The following is a 23,426-nucleotide window of genomic DNA, read 5'->3' as shown; positions in this document are numbered from 1 at the left end:
TTCCTAAATCAAAACCAGTTTGCCTTGCCGCTGGCCTGGGTAAGTACCACACAGGCATGCTGCTATCCCCCTATACACATGTAGCTGCAAAGGGTACCATGTAAACGTGAAACTTTACAGCCATGCAGAACACCAACGTGGCTCAGTTCGCCTTACATGCTTAGCATCCCATTTAAGCTGAGCTTTAATTCATTGAAGCTTAACTCCCAGCCCCAGGCCATTGTGCATAGGCCTTCCCCTTGGAATAGCATGCTGGGGGGCAAAAGTCCTTGTTCTGGCTCATCCCCTTAGGGTAGAGTACCCAGGAGGGCACAACAAGGAGAGAGATTGCTGCCAGCTGTCTTTTGGGGCTGGGTGGTGCAGGGCCAGCCTTCTCATTAGGTAAAATGAGGCAGCGGCCTCTGGCTGTGGCAGATTTGATAATGGTCCGCATTATCAAGGAGGGAAAATGTTCAAATAATGAATCCACCGCACATAAGAGATTACACTGGATTACCATGGAAGACTCAAAACCTATCCCTGTTTGGTCATTTATTTATGTGACAGATGGGATATTTTGGAGATTACATAAGTGTATTTGGAATGAGTATTGTGATATAATTTAATGTTGTGCCACGTTTGTGAAAATAAGGTGGGTTGTAAGTTTTTAACAATAGAAACGTGTGTGCACGTTTATTAGTGTTGTTTTTTGACTATTGTAGGGGTGGGCACCATCCTTTCGGTTTTCTGCTTGGTCCTAAAACCGGCCTTGGGGGCTATAAGAGGACCTCTCAACAGCAGCCGTTATGAACTGGCCGTAACGCGCGCTCTCTGAGTTGACAGGCCTTATGAGGGAAACGCGCATGCGCACCCTCAGCAACATCTGCTCGCTGTTCCTACTGCAGTAACTGACTGGGCAGGCCAGAGCGAGTCGGCAGCCGCCTCCTTTCTGCGCACGCGCTAGAAAGGTTCTGGCCAGGCCAGAGGTCGGCGCCGACGGGGGAGGGAAAGACTCCGCAGGGAGTGATGATGTCACGAATAGGCGCCGCGCATGCGCGCTCTGCTTTTCCTCTTTGTCACCTTTCCTTCTCTGCATTTGCCTCCCGCTTCGGCCGGAGTCCTCCGCATTCCCGGCAGCCATAGCAGCTAGTGACGTAAAGGGGGTGGGGAAATCGGCGCGCAGAGAGCCGGCCCGCTGAGGAGGTGGAGGGAGAGCCGGAGCCAGAGCGAGAGACGCGGCGCTTCCTCTGCTGCTGACAAAAGAGCCAGGAGACGGCGGGCCTGGCCGAAGGGGGTGAATGAGGGCAGGGAGGGGGCGCTGCCCTTGAGGGGAGGGGCCACCGCCCTTGAGGGGAGGGGCCACCTTCGACCCTGGCCCCCCCCACACCCACACATAGGCGAAAGAGGGAAGGAGAAACTCAGGGAGGGGGACGCATTTCCTACCTGTGAGGTAAAAGAAGGGAGTGAAATATCCCTCAGAAATACAGGGGGGTCCAAATTTGGGGAAGGGGCTGATCAGGCGTCACTATGGCAGTGTCACTCTACGGTGTTGCCAGGAAGGTTAGGGGAGGAGTTAAATTGAGCAGGGGCTAATTGGGTCTGTGTAAGGTGGGGAGAGGGCTGTGACTTGGAAGTCTCCTGGGAGGTCATGGCTGCAGTGGGAGGGGGCTAGGGTTGGCGTTTAGGGTCAGACAGTTTGAGCCTTTGCTCCCTTACCTTTATTTGTTGTTGTTGCTGTGTGCCTTCAAGTCAATCACTACTTATGGCGACCCTATGAATCAGTTACCTCCGAGAGCATCTGTCTTGAACTACCCTGTTCAGATCTTGTAAGTTCAGGTCTGCGACTTCCTTTATGGAATCAATCCATCTCTTGTTTGGCCTTGCTCTTTTTCGACTCCCTTCTGTTTTCCCCAGCATTATTGTCTTTTCTAGTGAATCATGTATTCTCATGAGAAAAATAGAGATCCTTATTAATAGTTCTTTTACATAAGTTGTTTTCTAATAAGCAATCTGTATGGAGTTGGGGGGAACTAGGATTTGGAATGTTGTGTTGTGTTTGTTTCTAAACAAAGATGTATGTGGAGTTGCTCAAGCGGCAAATTCTCTCATGGTGGAGTTCTCGGAGTTGCATAAGGGATGACCCTTAACAAGTGCAAGATGTCTGGTAGCCCTGTTAAAAATAAAGTCATCATTGATTGCAGAGCTAAAACCTCACTGAGAAGGGCTGCTGGGTATCAGAGTCTAGGGGAGTCTATGAGATTTGGCATGATACATCTTGATCTGAAGGTTGGATGCTGCATTTTTTCCCTGTTCCATCTCTTCCCCCCTCTTCACTTCTTGGCTGCTGTTTTGACAGATCTGGAAATTATCCCCTGCTGCTGTAAACAACATCATGTGACTTGGTTGCATTTTGTCGGGGTGCTAGGCTAGAGAGTAACATATTAATGTTACCTTCCATTCCCTCCGATATGCAGTTCAATTTGTCTCCAACTCATTTCTTGGATTCCTTGTCCCTGTCAGATGTACTTGAAATTCATCTGCAGGGATGTACTTAGTTTCCTGGAAATAGAGAGCACAGTTAATTTTAAAATGAGGAAATGAATGAGAGGAAAAGAATCCAAGTTGATCCTCAAGTTCCTGTAAACCATTTGGCTTCCAAGAACGATGGAGTATGATTCGCAAATGTGGCATCACAATCAGTCGAGTACAACTTCCTGGGTGTGTGTGCTGGGTTGCCTCTGGCACAAATAATGTTATGCTTGTGTAATTTTGAGGATTAATTGGCACAAGTGTTGTGAATAACTGCTATGTGTTCCTGTAGTTGTGTCTCTAACAATTATTTGGTTCGACAAGCAGAAAAATGATTATTTATTATCCCCAAGCCCTGTTACATCTTTTCTTTTTTACAGTAACGTCAACTATGTAAGACTTTAACCTTTCTGAGTCCTGAAAGAGATTTTTGGGGCTAGAGAGCATGTGATCCTGAATTAGGCCATAAATAATAACATATTTAGTTTCTGTGTGCTGAAGGCTACACACAGAGGCTGTAATCCAATATACCATAGGAAAATCTACTGAATGCAGTGGAACTGACTTAAATATCCATAGAATTGGGCTGTTAAATCACTGTTGGAGCCAGCAGCTGTCAAGCCTATCATATGCCTTCCATATACTTCTGAATCACATATATATGATCATGTTTTTACAGAATCATAGAATAGTAAAGTTGAAAGGGGCCAGTAAGGCCATTAAATCCAACCCCTTGCTCAGTGCAGGAATCCAGCTTAAAACCTACCTGACAGGTGGCTGTCCAGCTGCCTCTTGAATGCCTGTAGTGTTGAGAAGCCCACCAGCTCCCTAGGTCATTGGTTCCATTGTCATATCGCTCTAACAGGAAGTTTTTCCTGAGATCAGCCGAAATCTGGCTTCCTGCAACTTGAGCCCATTATTCTGTGTCCTGCACTCTGGGGCAGAGATCCTGGCCCTCTTCTGTGTGACAACCTTTCAAGTACTTGAAGAGTGCTACCATATCTCCCGTCAGTATTCTCTTCTCAAGGCTAAACATGCCCAGTTTTTTCAGTGTCTCCTCACAGGGCTTTCTTTCCAATCCCCTGATCATCCTTGTTGCCCTCCTCTCAACCTGTTCCAGTTTGTCTGCATCCTTCTTAAAGTGTGGCATCCAGAACTGGATGCAGTACTCAAGATGAGGCCTAATCAGTGCTGAATAGAGGAGAACCAATACTTCATGTGATTTGGAAACTATACTTCTGTTAATGCAGCCTAAAATAGCATTTGCCTTTTGTGCAGCCACATCGTACCATTGGCTCATATTCAGCTGTGATCAACAACAATTGCAAGACCCTTCTCTCATGTAGTATTGCTGAGCCAACTATCCCCCATCTTATAACTGTGCACTTGGTTTCTTTTTCCTAGGTTTAGAACTTTGAAATTTAACAGGGGTAAGTGCGTTATGTTGTTTTCAGCCCAATGCTGCAGCCCATCAAGCTCCCTTTGAATTTTGTTTCTGTCTTCCAGGATATTAGCTATCCCTCCCAATTTTGTAGCATCTGCAAATTTGATAAGCATTCCCTGCACCTCCTCATCCAAGTCATTAATAAAAATGTTGATGAGCACTGAGCCCAGGATTAAGCCTTGCGATACCTCGCTTGTTACCTCTCCCCAGTTTGAGAAGGTACCATTGATAAGAACTCTTTTTAGTATGATTCTGCAGCCAACTGTGTATCCACCTGACAGTTGTTCCATCCAGCCCACATTAGCTAGCTTGCTAATCAGAATATCATGGGGTACTTTGTCAAAAGCTTTGTAGAAGTCAACATATATTATATCCACAGCTAGAGATGTAAAATTTCCAGAAATTTTGAAGCCATGGAAGAAAACTAGTTGTGTTGTTTTTCCAGAAAAAAATGGAAATTTTTTGAAAAATTGAAAAAAAGCAATATTAGCACTTTTTGCAGATTGAAAGTCACTTTGTTACTTCAGGAACATCAAATGTAATTATGTACAAGTTGGTTTGTCATAAAATTATCACATTTGGTATATTAAAATACATTTTACTCAAACAATTATTACAAATTGAATTTACTTTTTTTAATTTTTACTTTTTTTTGGTAACAAATGGATCTACAAGATCCTGAACTGTAAGGAACACCTGAACTGTAAGGAACCTCTTTTGTTTTGCCAGTTTATGAGGAGCAGGCAAAAAACAATAAAAAAAAAACCAAAGAAACCATCAACATTAATAACAAAGAAAATTATTTATGTCTCTGCTAGTCCTCCACAGTGTCAATCAGACATAAAGCATCCATTCCCATAAAAAGAACTGAGAGAAAGAAGGGGACCAAGATTCAATGAAACATTTTATTCATCATGCTGAAGTAAAACATTCTGTAATCCATTTTTTCTTCATTTTTTCAATTTTTCAGAAAAAAACAAAAAAGGCTTAGAAAAAAACCCTTTGTTTCTGAATTTTTCCAGTTTTTTTCCAGCCTTCATGTCTTGTGTGTGTGTCTGTCTGTCCTCACAAGTGTTTTTGAGGAGCATAAAATGACTCCAACCCCTGCCTATAGGAGTGCTGCCGAGGGTGATCAGCAATGGGGTTGCTGCTGACTGTGACATTAAGGGATAGAGTGGTGGCTGTTGGTGTCCTGTTGTGTGTGAGTGCAGTAATGCAGGTGATGTGCTAGGGGCCTGCCCCTGTCATTGATTGGCTGCATCCGTGTGTGGGTGGCATGTGGGCATCATCGCCAGCTCAGCCCCTGGCTGGTGGGCACTGGCAGAGTAGTCAGGAACACTGATGGCATGTTTTAATTCCATTTTTACATTTCTTCTTGTGTGTTTCTCCATTCCTCCCCCACTTCCCCCAGGCTGAGTGTGTGTCATGTATGGTGGCTGTTCCACTGACATAGTGATTTCGCATCTTAGTATAAAATTGCCCTGTATGTCTTGTTGTTGTTATATGTCGTCAAGTCAATTACGACTTATGGCGACCCTATGAATCTTTTGGATATATCCATAGGGTTTTCATGGTAAGAGGTATTCAGAGGTGGTTTCTCTGTAAGTCTACACCCCCCAAAATAGGTAGAATGAGAGAAACACATTGTTGACAATGTTACCTCTACAGACTGGTTTGTTGCACTCTAACTATTGGCTTTTCCTGGAGTTATTTATTTATGTGATACCAGAAACTTTTGTGATGGTCTTGTGCTGTCATGAGCTGGCATAGTTCCAGGATAGACTTAGCAATGTCCCTTGTGTGTTTGAACCAGGCAGTGAATATAAATTACCAGTAGCACATGAAGAGTTGAGTCCTGGTAATTAGGCAAGCTGTGTGAAGTAATTGCAGATCTTACTCATCTATTCTGAGACCAAAAAAGTGACCAAAATTCCGAGAATTACACAAGTTCCAGATTACACGTTGCTGGTGTGCCACCTCCAGAATTCTAACTTGGCTGAGAATGTAGTGCTGGAATAACTAATCCACAGTATACACAAACTCTGTTGTCAATGTGAGATTAAGAACTACTTTCTGCATTACAAAATTTCTACTCAAACACTGCCTTGTAGAACATAACATGGAAGCCAAAGATAGATCATCAGTTTGAGGGGGCAGCGTATCTGAAAGACTGTCTCCTCCCATATGAGCCTGTCTGAAATTTGTAGTCTTCATCAGATGCCCTGTTGTACGTCCCATCACCAAGAGAGGCTTAGTTGGTGGGTACAAGGAACAGGTTGTTTCTATAACAGCACCCCAATTGTGGAATTTCCTCTCTAGGGAGGTTAGTTTAGCCCCATCTTTGTCTAGCTTCAGGCTGGCTGTAAAAAGCAAGTTTTGTTTCACTTGACTTTTGATGGGTTTTCAGTTCCACTCTCTGGTCTTGTTTTATTTTAATTGGTATTTTTATCTGTGTTGTTTTTAATCATTATTATATATAATCTTTGGGACAGATATATATATGCTTTTATACAGATAAAATAAGATCAATACTTTTATACAGATAGATATAAATACTTTTAATAAATCATCAATTTGGCAATTAAATTATTTTGGTTGCTGTGCATTCAGTCATTGGGAAACTTGTTTTTGGTTTAAAAAGACACGCACACACACACAAGCACACACAACTAGTACACATGGTGAAAAACTCGAGTGTGATAATTGCATACCATAGTCTGGGTTCATGTGTTAAAAGGGCATATCTTTTAGGAATTAAGTAGCAAATTTGCAATGTGTGGTGCAAGGATCCTTAGTCTGATGTCATCTCTGAAGTTAACCTGTGGCATTGGTGAGCAACATAAAAACCATGGTCCACTCCTGACTCTTAATCATGTAACCTACCAGTTCCTGTTAAAAATTTCAAAAACCCAATATTAGATTTTTAAAAAAGCTTCAAGCCTTATTGCCTCCTTGTTCGTTATATGTGACGTAGTACTGAGTTCTGAATACATCTTAGCATGGGTCTATAGAAAGTTGATTTTATGATCTCAGTTCAGTCAGAAAGCATTGGATTGGCACATAAACATTTAATTTTATAGTTGAGTGTCTTGTGGGCCCTTCTTTATTTTTAGGTGGACTGAGATTTTAGAAATCAAAATGGAAATCTAGAAGGTCTTAAGGAAGCCACACTTGGGACAGCTGTTATTTTGGTATCAAATTATAACGTCAATATAACTCAGACAAATGTGATAAAAAAGAGCAACCCTCACACTGTACACGAGACAGTAGTGACGCATCTTTTATTCATCCTATTTAATGTTTTATGTGCCTTCTTTTCAGATTGAAAACTTGTTATGACCAGACTGAAAACTGAAATTGCTACAATTAGGAAGTCTTTTGCCTATATCCTTTTTTTAATTTGGTGGTGCTCATACACAATAGACTGGATCCTTTATGTCCTGAAGCACTTACGCGTGGCTGTGACCAGGAGCATGCATGTGTGAATGCCTACCCCCAAAAAACTTTCAATAACAAGTCCAAGAATAACAAGTCCAAGCAGAGCAGAATTGTGCTAGTTGAAAGGCTTGAAGAGCCTCCAAATGATTAATTCAGCTGAATGGTTAATTTTGTTTCTGTATATTGATTTATGGCCCATCTAGCTATAATTGTATGAAAACAGAAGCAGTTACCGTTGCTGTTTCCCTTTTCACCTACAGGGTTGCCACAATGCGTTCAGATTCTTAAATTACTCTGAGCAAACAGTCTGTGGAGACGAAGCCATCCTAAGAGCAGAAGGTGCAGCAAGGAGGACTCTGTGCCAATGCAGCAACAAAAAAGACAGCCAGAGTTAGTGGAAGGAAATCTTCCTGTCTTTGTATTTCCCACTGAGCTTATATTTTATGCTGACGACCAGTCAACACACAAACAGGTGTTGACTCTCTATAATCCCTATGAATTTGCCTTAAAATTCAAAGGTGAGTCTCGGGTTCAGTTCTGTTTAAGGGTTGCTTGGGGGGGGTGGAATTGTAGTAACTTTTTGAATACGGAAAAATGGTAGGCAGCATAAATTATTGATAGGCTTTCAGCTTCTGGATGTGCTCATGCCTTGTGATTGGCTCATGTCTTATTACTGCCAGTTTTCTTTCGTTTCAGTCCTTTGTACAACTCCAAATAAATATGTTGTTGTGGATGCTGCAGGTGCTGTGAAGCCTCAATGCTGCGTTGATATGTAAGTAAAAGTAGCTTCTTTGCTGGTTCCTAATGAATAGCAACTGCAAGGCAGTTACCACAGCTCAGCCTTCCCCCACCTGATGCCCTCCTGGAGTTGCTGGACTACAACTCCCATCACTCCTGACCACTGGCCATACTGGCTGAGGCTGATAGGAGCTGGAGTCTGGCAACACCTGGAGGACACCAGGTTGAAGAAGGCTGATGTGGCACAACCTTTTATTTCACACAGCTTGGTGTATGTTTTGGAAAGGTTTGTTAAATGTTGAATTCACATAGGAAGGGTTTTGCATCTCCCCAATCCCATGATATTGTGGAGCCTTTCCCCTTTCCTCTGTAGTTTCCCTGTGTCTGTCTCAGATCAGGTTAGGTTGCTGGGATAGATACGTGTCATACCTGTCCTTTGCAAGCACCATGTGCTTAGATGGTGTGATATAAATAAATAATGGTGGTGGTGGTGGTAGGGAGTGGAAGAGTTTGCATCTGTTGCAGGGAAAGCTGAGATTAACTTTTGGAGTTGTTTAGGCCCTATTACCCTCTCATTATTCTTTTCTTTTTCTTCTCAACCCTGCTCAAGGTTATTTCCTCTGCTTCTAGCCATGAGGAGGTGTGGTAGGTTGGGCAGGAGTTGGATTTGAAGTGCTAGACGGTCTGTTTCGGCTCAGTTCCCAGTTTGTCTTGGGGCTGCAGAAGATTGTTGGTTAGGTGAAGAGAGCTTACAGGGACAAAGGAGACAGAACAAAGGAATTAACCTTTGGGCCTTCCTCTTTGATTGTCCGGTATAGAAAGTGGAGGGCTTCTAATGTTGCAGTGGCATAACTATAAACCCTTCAGGCAGCGGGGACTGCTTTCTACCTAGCACCTGTGTCAGCTCTGCTGTATCTTGCAAGGTTGCCAACAGAAGGCCACACATACATTGCGTCTAAGGCTAGAGACTAACGGCTACCTGGTTTTTCCTCCGACACTGTAACTATTTGTATAATAGTTTACTTTTTTATGGAAAACATTATCAATTACATCTTTTCATACCGTTCAGTACAACAGGGGTGGAGAACCTCAGGCCTGGGGGCCAAATGCAGCCCTCCAGGCCTCTAACTGGCCCTTGGTACTGTCTCCAGGCCACACCCCTCACCAGCCTTGCTCCACCCTCTCCTTGAGTGTTTTTGCCTTGCTGGGATGTGCCCTTGAACTCTTGAGAAGGCCTCTTGGTTGCCTGGATGGAGGATAGAGAGAGGTGTGTCTGAGAGTGTGGAAACCACTACACTGTACTGTACAAAGGGAAAGCTTATATTCATTGCTGTCCCTGCTTTTGCCTCTGGCGCCGCCTACCACTGGCATGTGGCCCCTGGAAGGTTGCTCAGAAGGGAATGTGGCCCTCGGGCTGAAAAAGGCTCCCCCGCTCCTGTTGTACGACTTATATCAGGATGTATTGATTCTCCACAGAGCCATAAAACAGAGAGAACCTGCACCACCCAGAGCAAATAGGCCCAACTGAAACAAGCCACATGCTGCTGAAGATTACTAAACTATCTGACTCAATATTCTAGGGCTGTGCTGAATTTTCATGCAATTTGTTTTATGCAGCCAAATATGAAGTTTTCTTCAAAAACAGTATTCCTTTAGAAAATACCACATTTCACCGCAAAATCAGATCCCTTCCCTCTCTTTGATAAACCGCTAGCCAAGACATCTGCCTGTGGATCACCTTTTTAAAGTGGCATTTGCCAATTTAAAGAAGGTGAAAATTTTCCCCTTGTTCTTGAATGCCCCCCAAAGATACCTGAAATGGAGGCAAAATATTTCATGAGGAGTGAAAGCCTGTTTTGGGTCAACCCAACAATTTTTTCTTAGTTACCCCCCAAGAGCCCATTAAATAAAAGGGATATTTTATTTGGTGCATTTCCATGCTATCTTGCATGCTACACTGTTTGTAGCAATGTTCCATGACAGAGCAGAACTTCATGTGTGTGTTGGGGGGGGGGGAATCTCCACACTACCATTGCAATGGAGAGACAAAGAACCTTCCTCACTCTAGCATGCCACCACTGAAGCATTAGAAAAGAAATCCAAGATGGCCTTCATACATTTTATCCAGTTCTATCTTGACCCCAATGAGGTTCTTTACTCCCACATTTGTTCCAGGGCAACTATTTTCTACCTCCTAGTATGAATGATATAACTTGCTCTGAGGTTCTGGAACAGGTTGGGCTGTCCCTAAGATCTAGTATATGAAGTTGACAGCTAAGAGTAGCTCAAATTCTACAAGCTTTCAGTAAAACTTGGGAATTGGGAGTGAAGGCACACAAGTCAGTTCCTGAAAAATTGCTCCCATGAGCAAGGTGCTAAATAAAATGCACAAGAGACATGAGCTGCATTTGCATGTAATATTAACCCATGGTTTAGCACAAGGAGGATGAGCCACACTCCTCCTACTGATGTGTCTGCAAAGGGGAGATTGGAAGTTTCCACTTTACAGTTTAGCATAATGTCCAAATGTTAAACTTTATTTAATGGGAGTGAAGGGCTTCAGCTCAGTGGAAGAGCACCTGCTTTGCATGCAGAAGGTCCTAGGTTCAATCTGTGGCATCTGCAAGTAGCGTTAGGAATGTCCCCAGTCTGAAACCCCAGAGAGTTGCTGCCAGTCAGTGTAGACAACACTGAGCAAATTGGTCAGTGTTCTGACTTTTGTATAAGGCCGCTTCCTATGCTCCTTCATTTAGTACAGTTTGTTGAAACAAATGAGCTTCATAACCTTTGGTTTAAAGTTTGTTTGTTGAAACAAACAATAGTTTAGATTAACCAGGGTCTGTTCGGATTCAGATGTGACACCTGTATTTGATCTAAAAGTGAAGCAAACTTTCCAAACTCATCAACGAGGAGGAGGAGGAATTGCACAAGCTGAAGCTTGCCCTTGTGTATATGAATGAAGCCATAGAGCAAGGGTGAAACTGTTGACAGAAAAATGTGGCTGTTCATGACCTCATCAAAAACGGCTGCGCTGCTGTGGGCTTTTTCCCAGTTGTTTCCCAGTGTCTTTTTTTGTTCTCTCTAAGAACATGCATAACAATCATGAGGTTTGCTTGCATTACAGTGTGATTCGCCACCGAGATGTTCGGCCTTGCCACTATGGCGTGATAGACAAATTTCGGCTCCAGGTCTCTGAACAAAGCCAAAGGAAAGCATTGGGGAGGAAAGAGGTCATTGCTACTCTGCTCCCTACTGCGAAAGAGCAGCAGCAGAAGGAAGAGGAAGAAAAGAGGATAAAGGAGCACCTGACGGAAAGTGTCTTTTTTGAGCAGACTCTGTGTCAGCCAGGTAGCTGGATATATGGAATTCTTTGCTTTTATTTATTGGATTTATATCCCGCTCTTCCTCTCAGTAGGAGCCCAGGGTGGCAAACAAAAGCACTAAAAACACACTAAAACCTTTGAATATCGGGTACGGCTGTATGTGGTCCGTCAGGCCCAAACCATTTTGGGCTTTAAAGGTTAAAACCAGCAATTTAAATTGGGCCTGGAAACACATTGGCAGCCAGCGTACCTGGTACAGTACAGGTATTGAAGCTGACCATTGTACAACTAATGATTGTGTTCAGATCTGCAAGCATGTTTGAGAACATTGAATCAGGTTAGTCTGCTGCGAAAGCAGGCCAAGCAAATTTCTCCTACTACTAAAGGCACCACCTGCCCTTTGGTACTTCTTCACACATGCATGTTGGTTTATGGATTTCCCTGCTACAAGATGTGGTTGTGGCTTTACAAGGAGATAAGACAAAGTCATAGGGTGAGAGGCCTATGAACAGATGTTAGCCAGTTGTCTGTAGGGCTGTTGGGGAGCAACTCTGGGAGAGTCTGTTGCCTTCATGCCTTCCTTGTAGCATCTCGGAGGTGTCTCTTTGGCCACCATGAAAGGAAGGATGCTGGACCAGAGGGACCTTTGGGCTGACCCAACTGAGATGCTTTTATGTTCTAAGGTGGTGCAGAGGATATATGTTTTTATATACAAACATAAGAAGAGCCCTGTTGTTTCGGACCAAAGGCCCATCTAGTTCAGCGTTCTGTCCTCACAGTAGCCAGTTGGATGCCTCTGGGAAGCCTGCAAACAGGACCAGAGTGCAAAAGTGCCCTCCCCACTTGCAATTCCCAGCACCTGGTATTCAGAGGAATTCTGCCTTCAACTGTGAAGGCAGAACATAGCCATCATGATAGGTTAGCTGTTGGGGCTAGCAACTATTGGTAGACAAATTCATGGGGAATGAGGCTAAAGCTATCCATATTTTTTCCCTTCTTAAAAAAGTGAGCTATTAGAACTGCTGCTGAGTTGTGATCTTAACAGCTTGTTGTCGTGGCTCTGGGTATGAAGACAGAACAGAGATTAAAGGGGAAAGCCAATGGAAGTTGAAATACTGTACCCTTCTATAATGTTAAGAACATAAGAAGAGCCTGCTGGATCATGCAAGTGGCCCATCTAGTCCAGCATCCTGTTCTCACAGTGGCCAACCAGGTGCAGGACCCGAGTGCAAGAACACTCTCCCCTCCTGAGGCTTCCAGCAACTGGTTTTCAGAAGCATGCTGCCTCTGACTAGGGTGGCACAGCACAGCCATCACGGCTAGTAGCCATTGATAGCCCTGTCCTCCATGAATTTGTCTAATCTTCTTTTAAAGCCATCCAAGCTGGTGGCCATTACTGCGTCTTGTGGGAGCAAATTCCATAGTTTAACTATGCGCTGAGTAAAGAAGTACTTCCTTTTGTCTGTCCTGAATCTTCCAATATTCAGCTTCTTTGAATGTCCACGAGTTCTAGTATTATGAGAGAGGGAGAAGAACTTTTCTCTATCCACTTTCTCAATGCCATGCATAATTTTATACACTTCTATCATGTCTCCTCTGACCCGCCTTTTCTCTAAACTAAAAAGCCCCAAATGCTGCAACCTTTCCTCGTAAGGGAGTCGCTCCATCCCCTTGATCATTCTGGTTGCCCTCTTCTGAACCTTTTCCAACTCTAGAATATCCTTTTTGAGATGAGGCGACCAGAACTGTACACAGTATTCCAAATGCGGCCGCACCATAGATTTATACAACGGCATGATGATATCGGCTGTTTTATTTTCAATACCTTTCCTAATTATCGCTAGCATGGAATTTGCCTTTTTCACAGCTGCCGCACACTGGGTCGACATTTTCATCGTGCTGTCCACTACAACCCCGAGGTCTCTCTCCTGGTCAGTCACTGCCAGTTCAGACCCCATGAGCGTATATGTGAAATTCAGATTTTTTGCTCCAATATGCATAATTTTACACTTGTTTATATTGAATTGCATTTGCCATTTTTCCGCCCATTCACTCAGTTTGGAGAGATCTTTTTGGAGCTCTTCACAATCCCTTTTTGTTTTAACAACCCTGAACAATTTAGTGTCGTCAGCAAACTTGGCCACTTCACTGCTCACTCCTAATTCTAGGTCATTAATGAACAAGTTGAAAAGTACAGGTCCCAATACCGATCCTTGAGGGACTCCACTTTCTACAGCCCTCTATTGGGAGAACTGTCCGTTTATTCCTACTCTCTGCTTTCTGCTTCTTAACCAATTCCTTATCCACAAGAGGACCTCTCCTCTTATTCCATGACTGCTAAGCTTCCTCAGAAGCCTTTGGTGAGGTACCTTGTCAAACGCTTTTTGAAAGTCTAAGTACACTATGTCCACTGGATCACCTCTATCTATATGCTTGTTGACACTCTCAAAGAATTCTAATAGGTTACTGAGACAGGACTTTCCCTTGCAGAAGCCATGCTGGCTCTGCTTCAGCAAGGCTTGTTCTTCTATGTGCTTAGTTAATCTAGCTTTAATAATACTTTCTACCAGTTTTCCAGGGACAGAAGTTAATGTTGAATGTCTTTCCTTTTTCCAGAAAACAGAATTGCCTCATCAGGGCCTAGTTTACTCACAGTCTTCCTGGGAATCGTGTGCATTGCAGCTCTCATGCTTCCCACACTGGGGGAAGCTGATTCCCTGGTGCCTCTCTACCTCCACTTAAGTGTGAATCAAAAGTTAGTAGCTGCTTATGTATTAGGTATGCATCCTTTTTTTTGGTTGCGTTATGGAATTTGTGCCTGTTTGAATGAAAAAATACAAATATGTAAAATATGATAATTAATCAGTTGCATGATGCCATGCCAGCACAACACAAATATTAAAACAGAAAGCAAATCTGAGCTACCTGATAGTTCAATGTTGGTATGTAGATAAGTTGTCTGTGTAAACAATGTTACATAAATATTAACAAACATTCATTTGGGTTGATAGGAACAGGCTTTTGTATGCACCCACACAGACACCAAACCTCTCAGTGTCGGTTATATCTCAAGTTAAACTAAAATAACAGCTGATTTGTTCTTTAATTCTTTCAGGTCTCATCACCATGGTTATCCTGAGAACATGAGTGATAATTTAATTGGATGTCAAGATTTTATTCTTTTCTTTTTTACTGTGTTATAAATTCACATCATGAATATGGACTGCCTTTGACTCCCATTTGGCTCATTAAGATGCTACAAAAACAATTCAGTGATTTACAGTACCTTTTTTTAAACAAAAAAGCCAAGTTTTAACTATGTTTAACTGAAAAGACTCAAGCGCTCAGAGGTGCTTTTGTTACAGACAGCTATAAAATTGTTCAGTGACAATATCTGTGAAATGAATCCAGAGAAACTTTTATATCTATGTCTACTGTATAAAAATCTTATTAAATTAATACTTTGATTTTAAATTCATGTTCACATCAGTGTTTGATCACCATAAGAGCCTGCAGTTGCATCTGCAATGTTCATTTGTCTACTCCATGCCTGTAAGTATTGCGGTTAGCGCTAAGTGACTTTATATACAGATAAATACCAAGATGACTGAGTACAAAGCTGGTCATATGACAGTGAAAACTGTTTAAAGGGGGGGGGGAACCAAGACAGTATCTTGTTTACATAGGGAAATAGTTCATGGATATTCTGCACCCATGTGGGAGACAGGGCTTTTACTCTCAGCTACGGTATCTGTTTCTGTCAAACATATTGCCTCAATACCTATATATTGATGCTTACCTTGATAACAAGGAAAAACTTGGTACACAAGCCACTTTGCCAGGAGGGTGGAGGCTAACATTCCCTTGATTGGTACTATCTACCTGATTATGTATAGCAGCAAAGACAAAGCCTCTTTACCAACATGTGTGTAACTTAAATATGTGCTTTGATCCCCCCCCTTTTTTTTTGCAAGAAACTGACATTGGAGATTTTATTTCTACAGTTTGTATACTTTTATCTCTTGTGTTACTCATCCATGGAAGATGAGTTATTGTCTACTTGGCATCCTCTGGTAGATCTCCTTTGTCTAGTTTGAAAGAAACACCTTCCTGTTTCCTTACCTGGACCTGGTTACCACTGTGTTCTTGGTTCTTTCATTCTCATCCAACAAGGTTTTTTAAAAGGTCTGATGCACTTTGAGCTGTGTAAAAAAATGTTTTGGAAAATTAAACCTTTCCCTACCATCACTCTGAGTATTGTGGCTCAACTCTGTTTATCCATAGAAAGCAGAAAAATAATCAGCTGCTGCAGTGAGGTTGATTTGGTAAAACAATGTTACCAAAATATTTGTGCAGGGTGATGAGAAGGGAAGATCAAAATAATAGAAAGAGTTCCTGGTGCAACATGCCATGTGAACTCCGACAACTACTTTACCAGCTGGTAGCTTACCAGGATAACTGATAAGAGGGGTGAAACTATGCAAAAGTTTCAAAAATATAGATTGCCATCTTCCCAAGCTTTTTACCCAGTGATAAGTTATCACTTTGAAAATGGTTTCCTTGTATTCTGCCAGAGCATCAAAGCTACCATGAAAGAGCGTGTGGGGAAATGTGTTTAGAATCCTGACACGCTCAAGTCTGAGCTTTGAAGAGCAGAGCCTGCCCTTTGACATAGGGTTACAGTTGTTTTGTGTGACTAGCCATAAACTTGCTTTTATGAGCAAGAGGAAGGTAGTAAAATGTTACATCACATGTTCCAGCTCGGACCAAAGTGCCTCATGAAGTCCTTGCATACAAGTTGCCCAACAGATCTTGTTTACTGAGTGATGAAGTAACATATAGCACAACTGTTTTGTCCCCTGGTGTTCTCTTTACAATAGGAGAAAAGAGGACAAGTTTTTACTCTCAGAAGTAGGCCTTTGCAATCATCTTAACTATGCTGAATGAATTTGTCTCTAACAAATCTGCAACAGATTCCCCCCCCCATTCTTACCAATACCTGCAGTTCAGGTCAGTTCATACATAGCAGAAGGTAGATTCTTTGCTTACAGATCATTTGTATCTCAGACCCTATCCCCTTTCCTACTACCACTATATCTGGGCCCCTGGGAGGACAGGCGAGATAGAAGATAAATAAATAAATCTTGTAACTGTATATACCAATTAATTTGAGGGTTGGTGATTTAGTTTGAAGCAGATTCCTTCCAGCCTCTCCTCCCTGCTTCCATTCTTCAGTTTGCCAATGGAAGCATATCCATTGATTATATTGCTTACTATATTAAGTGTTAGTGCCAGTAGAGATTGCTATAAACTTGGCTAATTGTGCAAAGCTGGTTTAAAGGGGGGCGGGTTAGTGTGAGAATAGAAGTACAGACTTTCCACTCTTTTGGAATCTGATGAAATAAACCAGGCTAGCAGCTACTGTATCTGGTGCGTGAAATGACCAACTGGCAAAATTATTACATTGATATGTTGTTGAATACTTACATGACACCACAACAGACTTCTAAAAATTGTTCGGCCAGACTAGTCTTACTCAACTAACACTACGATCCTATTGCTGAATACTTTGGAGAAAGCTCCATTGAACTCAGTGGTAAGCATTTCTTCAGAGTAAACATGCAGAGAATATTAGCTCCACTTTTAGCCTGCTGCCTCCATGTCCTTATTTGTCTTACTAATTTAAGATAATTTATAGTTCACTTTTAAAATCTAAGAGTTCTCAAAGCACATCTGCTTTGATACAAGGGAGACAACGGAGGAAGGGAAGAAAAGAGGCAGGGGTGAATCTGGGAAGAATATGCAAGTATTGCAGTTACACAATTTAATTGCACTAGGCCATTGGGACTAAGGGTGTTTGTTCCTAAGGCTTCATGAAAAGTGTGCATATCCATAGTTTATCTAGCCAAACTCAGCCATGCTGGAAGTTCCTTACGGGATGGAAGGGTTGGCAATATAAATCCTTTGACTGATGCTTGTCTGAAGCTGTTTTGATTTCAATATGAGATTGGACACATGCTTATATCAATGGGATTTAAAAGCGCTGGCAACTTCACCATATGCATAAGATTATGCCTACCCCTCCACCCTCACTAATAAGAGGAAACAATGTGGGCACAGACTCTGCTTTAGTATTAGTATTAGTATTATTTATTAGATTTGTTAGACGCCCATCTGGCAGAGATTAGTCTGCTTTAGGGTGATAAGGATCTGGATTTAATTAAAGGCTTCCCTGGGAAAGGAAATTTTACACTGACAAGTGACATTCCACAAGTGACATTGCCAGAGGACAAGAAGTAGATGGTGAGAGAGGAATACTGGGCAGTCTCTGGCATGGGAGGCTGAAGGAGTTGCAAAGGCCAGATGGCAGAGGATCAGGCAACAATCGTCTTGACAAAAAAAGAATCGCTACAGGCTTCCAGTGTGACACAAAGGAGGAAATAGAAGGCTTAGACCAGCGGCAGCCAGCCTGGTGCCCTCCAAATGTTGCTGGACTCCAACTCCCATCATCCCTGACCGTTGGCAATGCTGACTGGGGTTGATGGGAGCTGGGGTCCAATAGCACCTGGAGGACATCATAGGGGCTACCCCTGGCTTAGACCAACCAGAAAGACCGTCTTCTCCAGCGCTGGTGCAAAAGAAAAGTAATTGGGTAATAGCGTTTAAAGTGGAGTAACTGAGTGGAACTGCACTTTTCCCTGTCTTGTGTAAAAGGAAGCAAGGTTTGAAGAAATAAAAAATAGTATTAACAGGTACTTAATTATTTGGTTAATTACGTTTAATAAACCTTTAACTGCTCAGCCTCAAGGCCTAAAATACAGTAGGGCCCCACTTTGCAGTGTTCCACTGATTCAGTGGTTGTCAATTGCAGAAAGGCCCCACTCCTACGGCGCTTGTTCCACTTTTATGGCATTTTTTGGGCGTCGGGTGCCATTTTAGACAATGTTAGTCAATGGTTTCCGCTTTATGGTGGATTTCGCTTTACAGCGGTGGTCTAGAATGGAACCTGCTGTATGAGAGGGGTCCTACTGTAGTGTCAAATCATAAGACAGAATCAGAGTTGGAAGGTGCTTCAAAGGTCATCTAGTCCAACTCCCTACCACTGCAGAAATCCATAACTGCAGCATCCCTGATAGGTGGTTTTCCAGCCTCTGCTTAATGACACAGGAGAGTTCACCACCTTCCAAGGCAGTCAGGTCCTCTGTTGAACAGCTCGTATGGTCAGGAAGTCCTTGCTGATTTCAAGCAACAACTAAAGCACAAAACCCAATTCAAGGCAGTTTAGCAAACTGCAGAGTCCCAAGGGGCCCAGTTGCCCCCCCAGCTGGCACTTGTGGACAAGGAAGGGGCTGGCTTGTGCAGCTACGGCAAGCTGAGCAGGCCCTAGCTGGGGAGGACTAGCCTCAGATGGAGGCAATGGTAAACCCCCTCTGAATACCACTTGCCATGAAATCCCTATTCATAGGGTCGCCACAAGTCGGGATCGACTTGAAGGCAGTCCATTTCCATTTTTTCATTGCAGACTTGGGCTATGTACACATCAGAAAGTACATTATTCCCCCCAACCCCAAGAATCATGGCAACCGTAGTTTACCTCTCATAGAGCTACAATTGCCAGCACTCTCAACACACTGCAGTTCTCAGGATACTTTGCTGGAAATATGCTTTACTTTTATAGTGTGCATGCAGCCTTGGTACCATCCAGATGTATGGGATAACAGGTTCCATCAGGACAGATGAGCTGGCGTAGGAGTGTAGTTCAAAATATCTAGAGGGCACCAGCATCTAATGCAGCAGCATCCAAGCCCCTTGTTTAAAGAGCTGCTGTGTCTTGGCACAGACTATCTCTTTCACAGAGTGAGTGTGGTTTCTTTATTCAACAAAAGGATTATTCAGCCAGGCCTGGCTTGGTCTTTGCAGGTACAGCTCTTCAGACCTATTCCCTAGCCAACTGCAGTCATGGAGTACAGATGCTGAAGGGCTAATGCCATCAGCTACAGTAACCAGCAGAAACATTTTTCTAAGTTTTCAGTTCAGAATACACATCAACACCTGTGTGCAGTGAACACAATGGGTATCTTTATTTTAAAACGTGCTGTGCTTAGTTCCACATTTTTTCAAAAATGGATTAACAGAAAAATTACAAACCAACCTTTGTGGACTAGAATTGCTGCTCATTCTCTTCTATTAGATGCCATATCAGCTTTACCATTTCTCCCTTCCATTTCTCCCTTCTGCGATTCAGCCTTTTTATGCAGCTGGGCCTAGATTGAAAGGTGAGAGAGAAGGAAATCCATTTAGTGCTATTTATTCCTCCAAACAAACTCAAGAGGGTACTTATAGCTTGGTGACAAGGCACACGCTAGAGTCAGGTGGCCTTGGCCCCATCCCAAACATCCCCAGTTTAAGGGTTCCAAGTGGGCTGAGTAGGGAATGCCCAACCCAAAATCAAGTTCACGTTGCTGGTGCCAAGGAAGAACCAGAAGCATGTTCTGAAGAGGTGGTTATTATGCCTGCATTTTGGAAAACAAAAGGAACATCAAGAATGGAATTATTAATCTATTTATACTCCGCTTACTTGCCCAAATGGGTTCCAAGCCGGTTACAAGTTTAAAACCAATTATAAAAATCTATCCAGACTGAGAACATGTTCCTTCAAACATCTAGCTCAGGCCTCAGCCACCCGCCCTTTGCTATCTTTAGCTAGTCCCAGGTTCAGCCCCCCAATGGCGTCTCCAGATCGGCTGGGAGAGACTCATGCCTGAAACTTGGGAGAGCCACTGCCAGTCAGTGTAGACAATACTGAGCTAAATTGACCAGTGGTCCAATTCAGTGCAAGGGCGTTTCTTCGGTTCCCGTCTTTGCATGGAATCATCATTCTTAAAAGTGCCCACCTCAAAATCACAACTAGGGAAATCTGCACAGAGGTACTCAAGATGTCAGTCAGTGAAGTAGCTTCTGTGTCAAAGGCTGCCAATGGGTGGGTGGGTGGATGCACCAGTGTGCCTGCCACTATTTACTACAGTGCCGCTAAAAGGTCTCAGTAAATATTCCCTGAGAAATCCACAAGAACAAGAGACTGTTTGCTCTGACTGTTTGCACTGGCTCTACCTCTCCTCCACTCAACATGCCCCCTTAAACATGTCCATGGTCACGGGTGTACCGTCCAGTGTCGGGGGGGGGACGGCTTAGACCGCCTACTTCTTTGGGAGCAGGGTCCCTATGTCTCCAGCATCCTATGAACCAATCAGCGTGAAAGGGCAGTGTGTTAGCCACTGAGAAGAATCTTCTCAGTAGCTAATATTCTTTCATACTTATTGGCTCCTAGGGCTCTTCCTCGTCCTTTCCTGCTGATTGGAGCCAATCAGAGTGAAAGAAGGTGAGTCAGCTACTGAGAAGATTCTTCTCAGTAGCTAACACTCTCCTCCTAGGGATGTCTGTTGTTGTGGGAGAAGGTATTAACAAGGATGTAATTCTCAAACCCGCAGCAAAAAAGTGGGGAGAGGCATGGCTTTGACTAACATGAAGGGACTCTGCACTTCTGAATCTGCCGCTACATTGCTATCCATGGTTCATCGGATGGCAGGAATGGGCACCCACTCTCTGAAGAGAGAAAAACTGCCACGATCTCTCTATAAGCTAAGCATACTTCTGGCTGATGTGGATGCCTTTTCTCCCCATTGATGAGGGTGGCTGCTGGGGGCAGCAGCTTACCTGCACCATTTGCTGGCCCTCCCTCTTTTTCTCTCCTTTGAGATGTGGTTGCCGTTTTACACCACCTCCCTTGTTGCAGCCACTTTGTGACTGGTGCCAACCGCAGTCTCTCAAAATTGCAAACATGCCCACTGCCCCCAAAAAGGTTTGCAGCCCCTGTCCTGCATCGCCCATCTCCAGCGCTCTGGAGAGGTTAAAGCCAATGCCCATTCTAAATCAGAGCACAGGCCAGGCCAGGTGTAGGGTGTGCATGCACAGCATCATACCGACATATCTTGTTCTGCTGCTTTCTTTGTCTTCTGGTTCACAGCTGGCAGCAACAGCTGCTGATCCACTCATTTCTGTTCCTGCTGTAGCGCCTTCAGTTCCTGAAGCCATTCTTCAGATCTTTCCCTGCATTCCTTCATTTCGGTTGCAGCCTCTTCACTGTAGCAGGCATGTCTCTTCAGCACCTCTAACCTCAAGTTGCAAAGATACTGCAGCATAAGAAGGCAACTGAGGCGACTGAGAGGCTTGCACATACCAGGAAAGTAACAGAGGTAGGCTGTACATATACATTAAATGTTAACAGCTACCACTAAGGATGCAAAATGGTCTCTTCCCCCCCCCATTTTTTGCTCTGAATGTAGCCTTGCTCCCATATAAAAATATCTTGTTTGGACCTCTTCTCCTGCCCCCTCCCCCAGCTCCATTCTATGAGCTCCTGGGTTTGAGGGTCCGGCTAACAACTTAGGTCAACTCCTCACATCTATCTGCTCCCTCACTTTGACAAAATCTTCTTACACGCAGAGGCCCCTAGGAAGCCACTTCTGAGGCACTCTTCTGCATGACTATAAGGGCATGCATGTTGCAGCCACAAGGGAAGACAGAGTACATCAGAGGGGAGAGGCCCATTGCTCTGTCAGGACGTTCTCCTTCCACTTCGTTGCAATCTGGGCCTGGGGCCTGCTCCACCTTGCCTTCATCTCCTCCACATCCAAGATCACTTCCAAAGAGGACTCCCAATTAGTAGTCAGTTAATTGGTTAGGTGCATTGACTAAAAATGCATTCCCATCAATCTGGAACACACATTTGTTACGTTACAAGGAAGTGGTAAAGACTACAGGTTTCAAGCACCATCTTGAAGCAGCCCCCTATCCAGACACTACCAAGGAACTATCCTCCTCACCACCAAGGGTTTTAGTTGCACTGAGTCTGCTTACCACCACAGGCAGCATATCTGAGAAGAGGTAATGGGAAAACAACGAGAGTGGCAGGCTCCTGAGCAGATGTCTGCCCTTTAAGGATCTTCATTCTCTACCTAGGGTGTGGGGTCTGAGGAGTCATGTCTAGGGACTATATAAGAGCTCAGTTAGTACTCACCATGTCATCTCTTCCTTAGGATCTGTCCAGGGTACTAAAGAACTTATCTCTGAACATCCCATTTCCAATTATCATCCTCTAAGTCAGGGGTCAGAAATAAACCAGAAGAAGGCTAGGACTGGGGAGGGCAGCTATGAGAGAACTAAAAAAGGTCCTCAAATGCAAGGATGTATCACTTAAAACTAAAGTCAAGATCATTCAGACCATGGTATTCCCGATCTCTATGTATGGATGTGAAAGTTGGACAGTGAAAAAAACAGATAAGAGAAAAATCAACTCATTTGAAATGTAGCATTGGAGGAGAGCTTTGCGCATACCATGGGCCACGAAAAAGACAAATAGTTGGGTGTTAGAACAAATTAAACCAGAACTGTCACTAGAAGCTAAAATGATCTGAGGTTAGCATACTTTGGACACATCATGAGAAGACATGATTCACTAGAAAGGACAATAATGCTGGGAAAAAGAGAAGGGAGTAGAAAAAGAGGAAGACCAAACAAGAGATGGATCGATTCCATAAAGGAAGTCACAAACCTAAACTTACAAGATCTGAACAGGGTGGTTTACAACAGATGCTATTTGAAAGTCACTGATTCATAGGGTCGCCATAAGTCAAAATCAACTTGAAGGCACATAACAAAGTCAGAGGTAGCCAATGTGGAGCCCTCCAGATATTGTTCAACGACATCATCCCTGACCATTAGCTATGCTGGCTGGGACTGATGGGAGCTGCAGATCAATAACATCTGCAGAGCATCTACTGTGCTTAGATACACAGTACCTTGCATGATGGTCCGTGGTTTTTCTTATTTTTCTAGTAGTTCCCTTTCAAGACTACATTAGGTTCCTTCTTGCCAGGATTTGACACTCATTTGAGGAACCCCTAGGCTAGGGTGTG

At 43.5% G+C, this 23,426-nt stretch overlaps 1 protein-coding gene across 6 annotated transcripts; it reads left to right on the top strand.

Annotated features, from left to right (window-relative positions):
• Positions 1-1,052: 1,052 nt before the first annotated feature.
• On the top strand, positions 1,053-14,925 carry MOSPD1 (motile sperm domain containing 1). Of its 6 annotated transcripts, none has more exons than XM_061598529.1 (7): positions 1,053-1,273; positions 1,729-1,805; positions 7,651-7,908; positions 8,087-8,162; positions 11,253-11,476; positions 14,068-14,229; positions 14,567-14,925. In XM_061598529.1, exons 3-7 carry the CDS (start codon positions 7,755-7,757, stop codon positions 14,596-14,598), a joined length of 648 nt encoding a protein of 215 aa, XP_061454513.1. In that variant the 5' UTR covers positions 1,053-1,273; positions 1,729-1,805; positions 7,651-7,754; the 3' UTR covers positions 14,599-14,925. The 6 variants fall into 6 exon arrangements, with proteins under 6 accessions (XP_061454513.1, XP_061454510.1, XP_061454512.1 ...); XM_061598528.1 differs by lacking the exon at positions 1,053-1,273 and adding an exon at positions 1,280-1,429; XM_061598526.1 differs by lacking the exon at positions 1,729-1,805.
• The last annotated feature ends 8,501 nt before the right edge of the window (positions 14,926-23,426 follow it).

The sequence above is a fragment of the Rhineura floridana genome, chromosome 16, assembly GCF_030035675.1.
Source record: "Rhineura floridana isolate rRhiFlo1 chromosome 16, rRhiFlo1.hap2, whole genome shotgun sequence".
Lineage (NCBI taxonomy): Eukaryota > Metazoa > Chordata > Lepidosauria > Squamata > Rhineuridae > Rhineura > Rhineura floridana.
The sequence above is the reverse complement of the archived record's forward strand: the minus strand, read 5'-3'. Positions and strand labels throughout refer to the sequence as shown.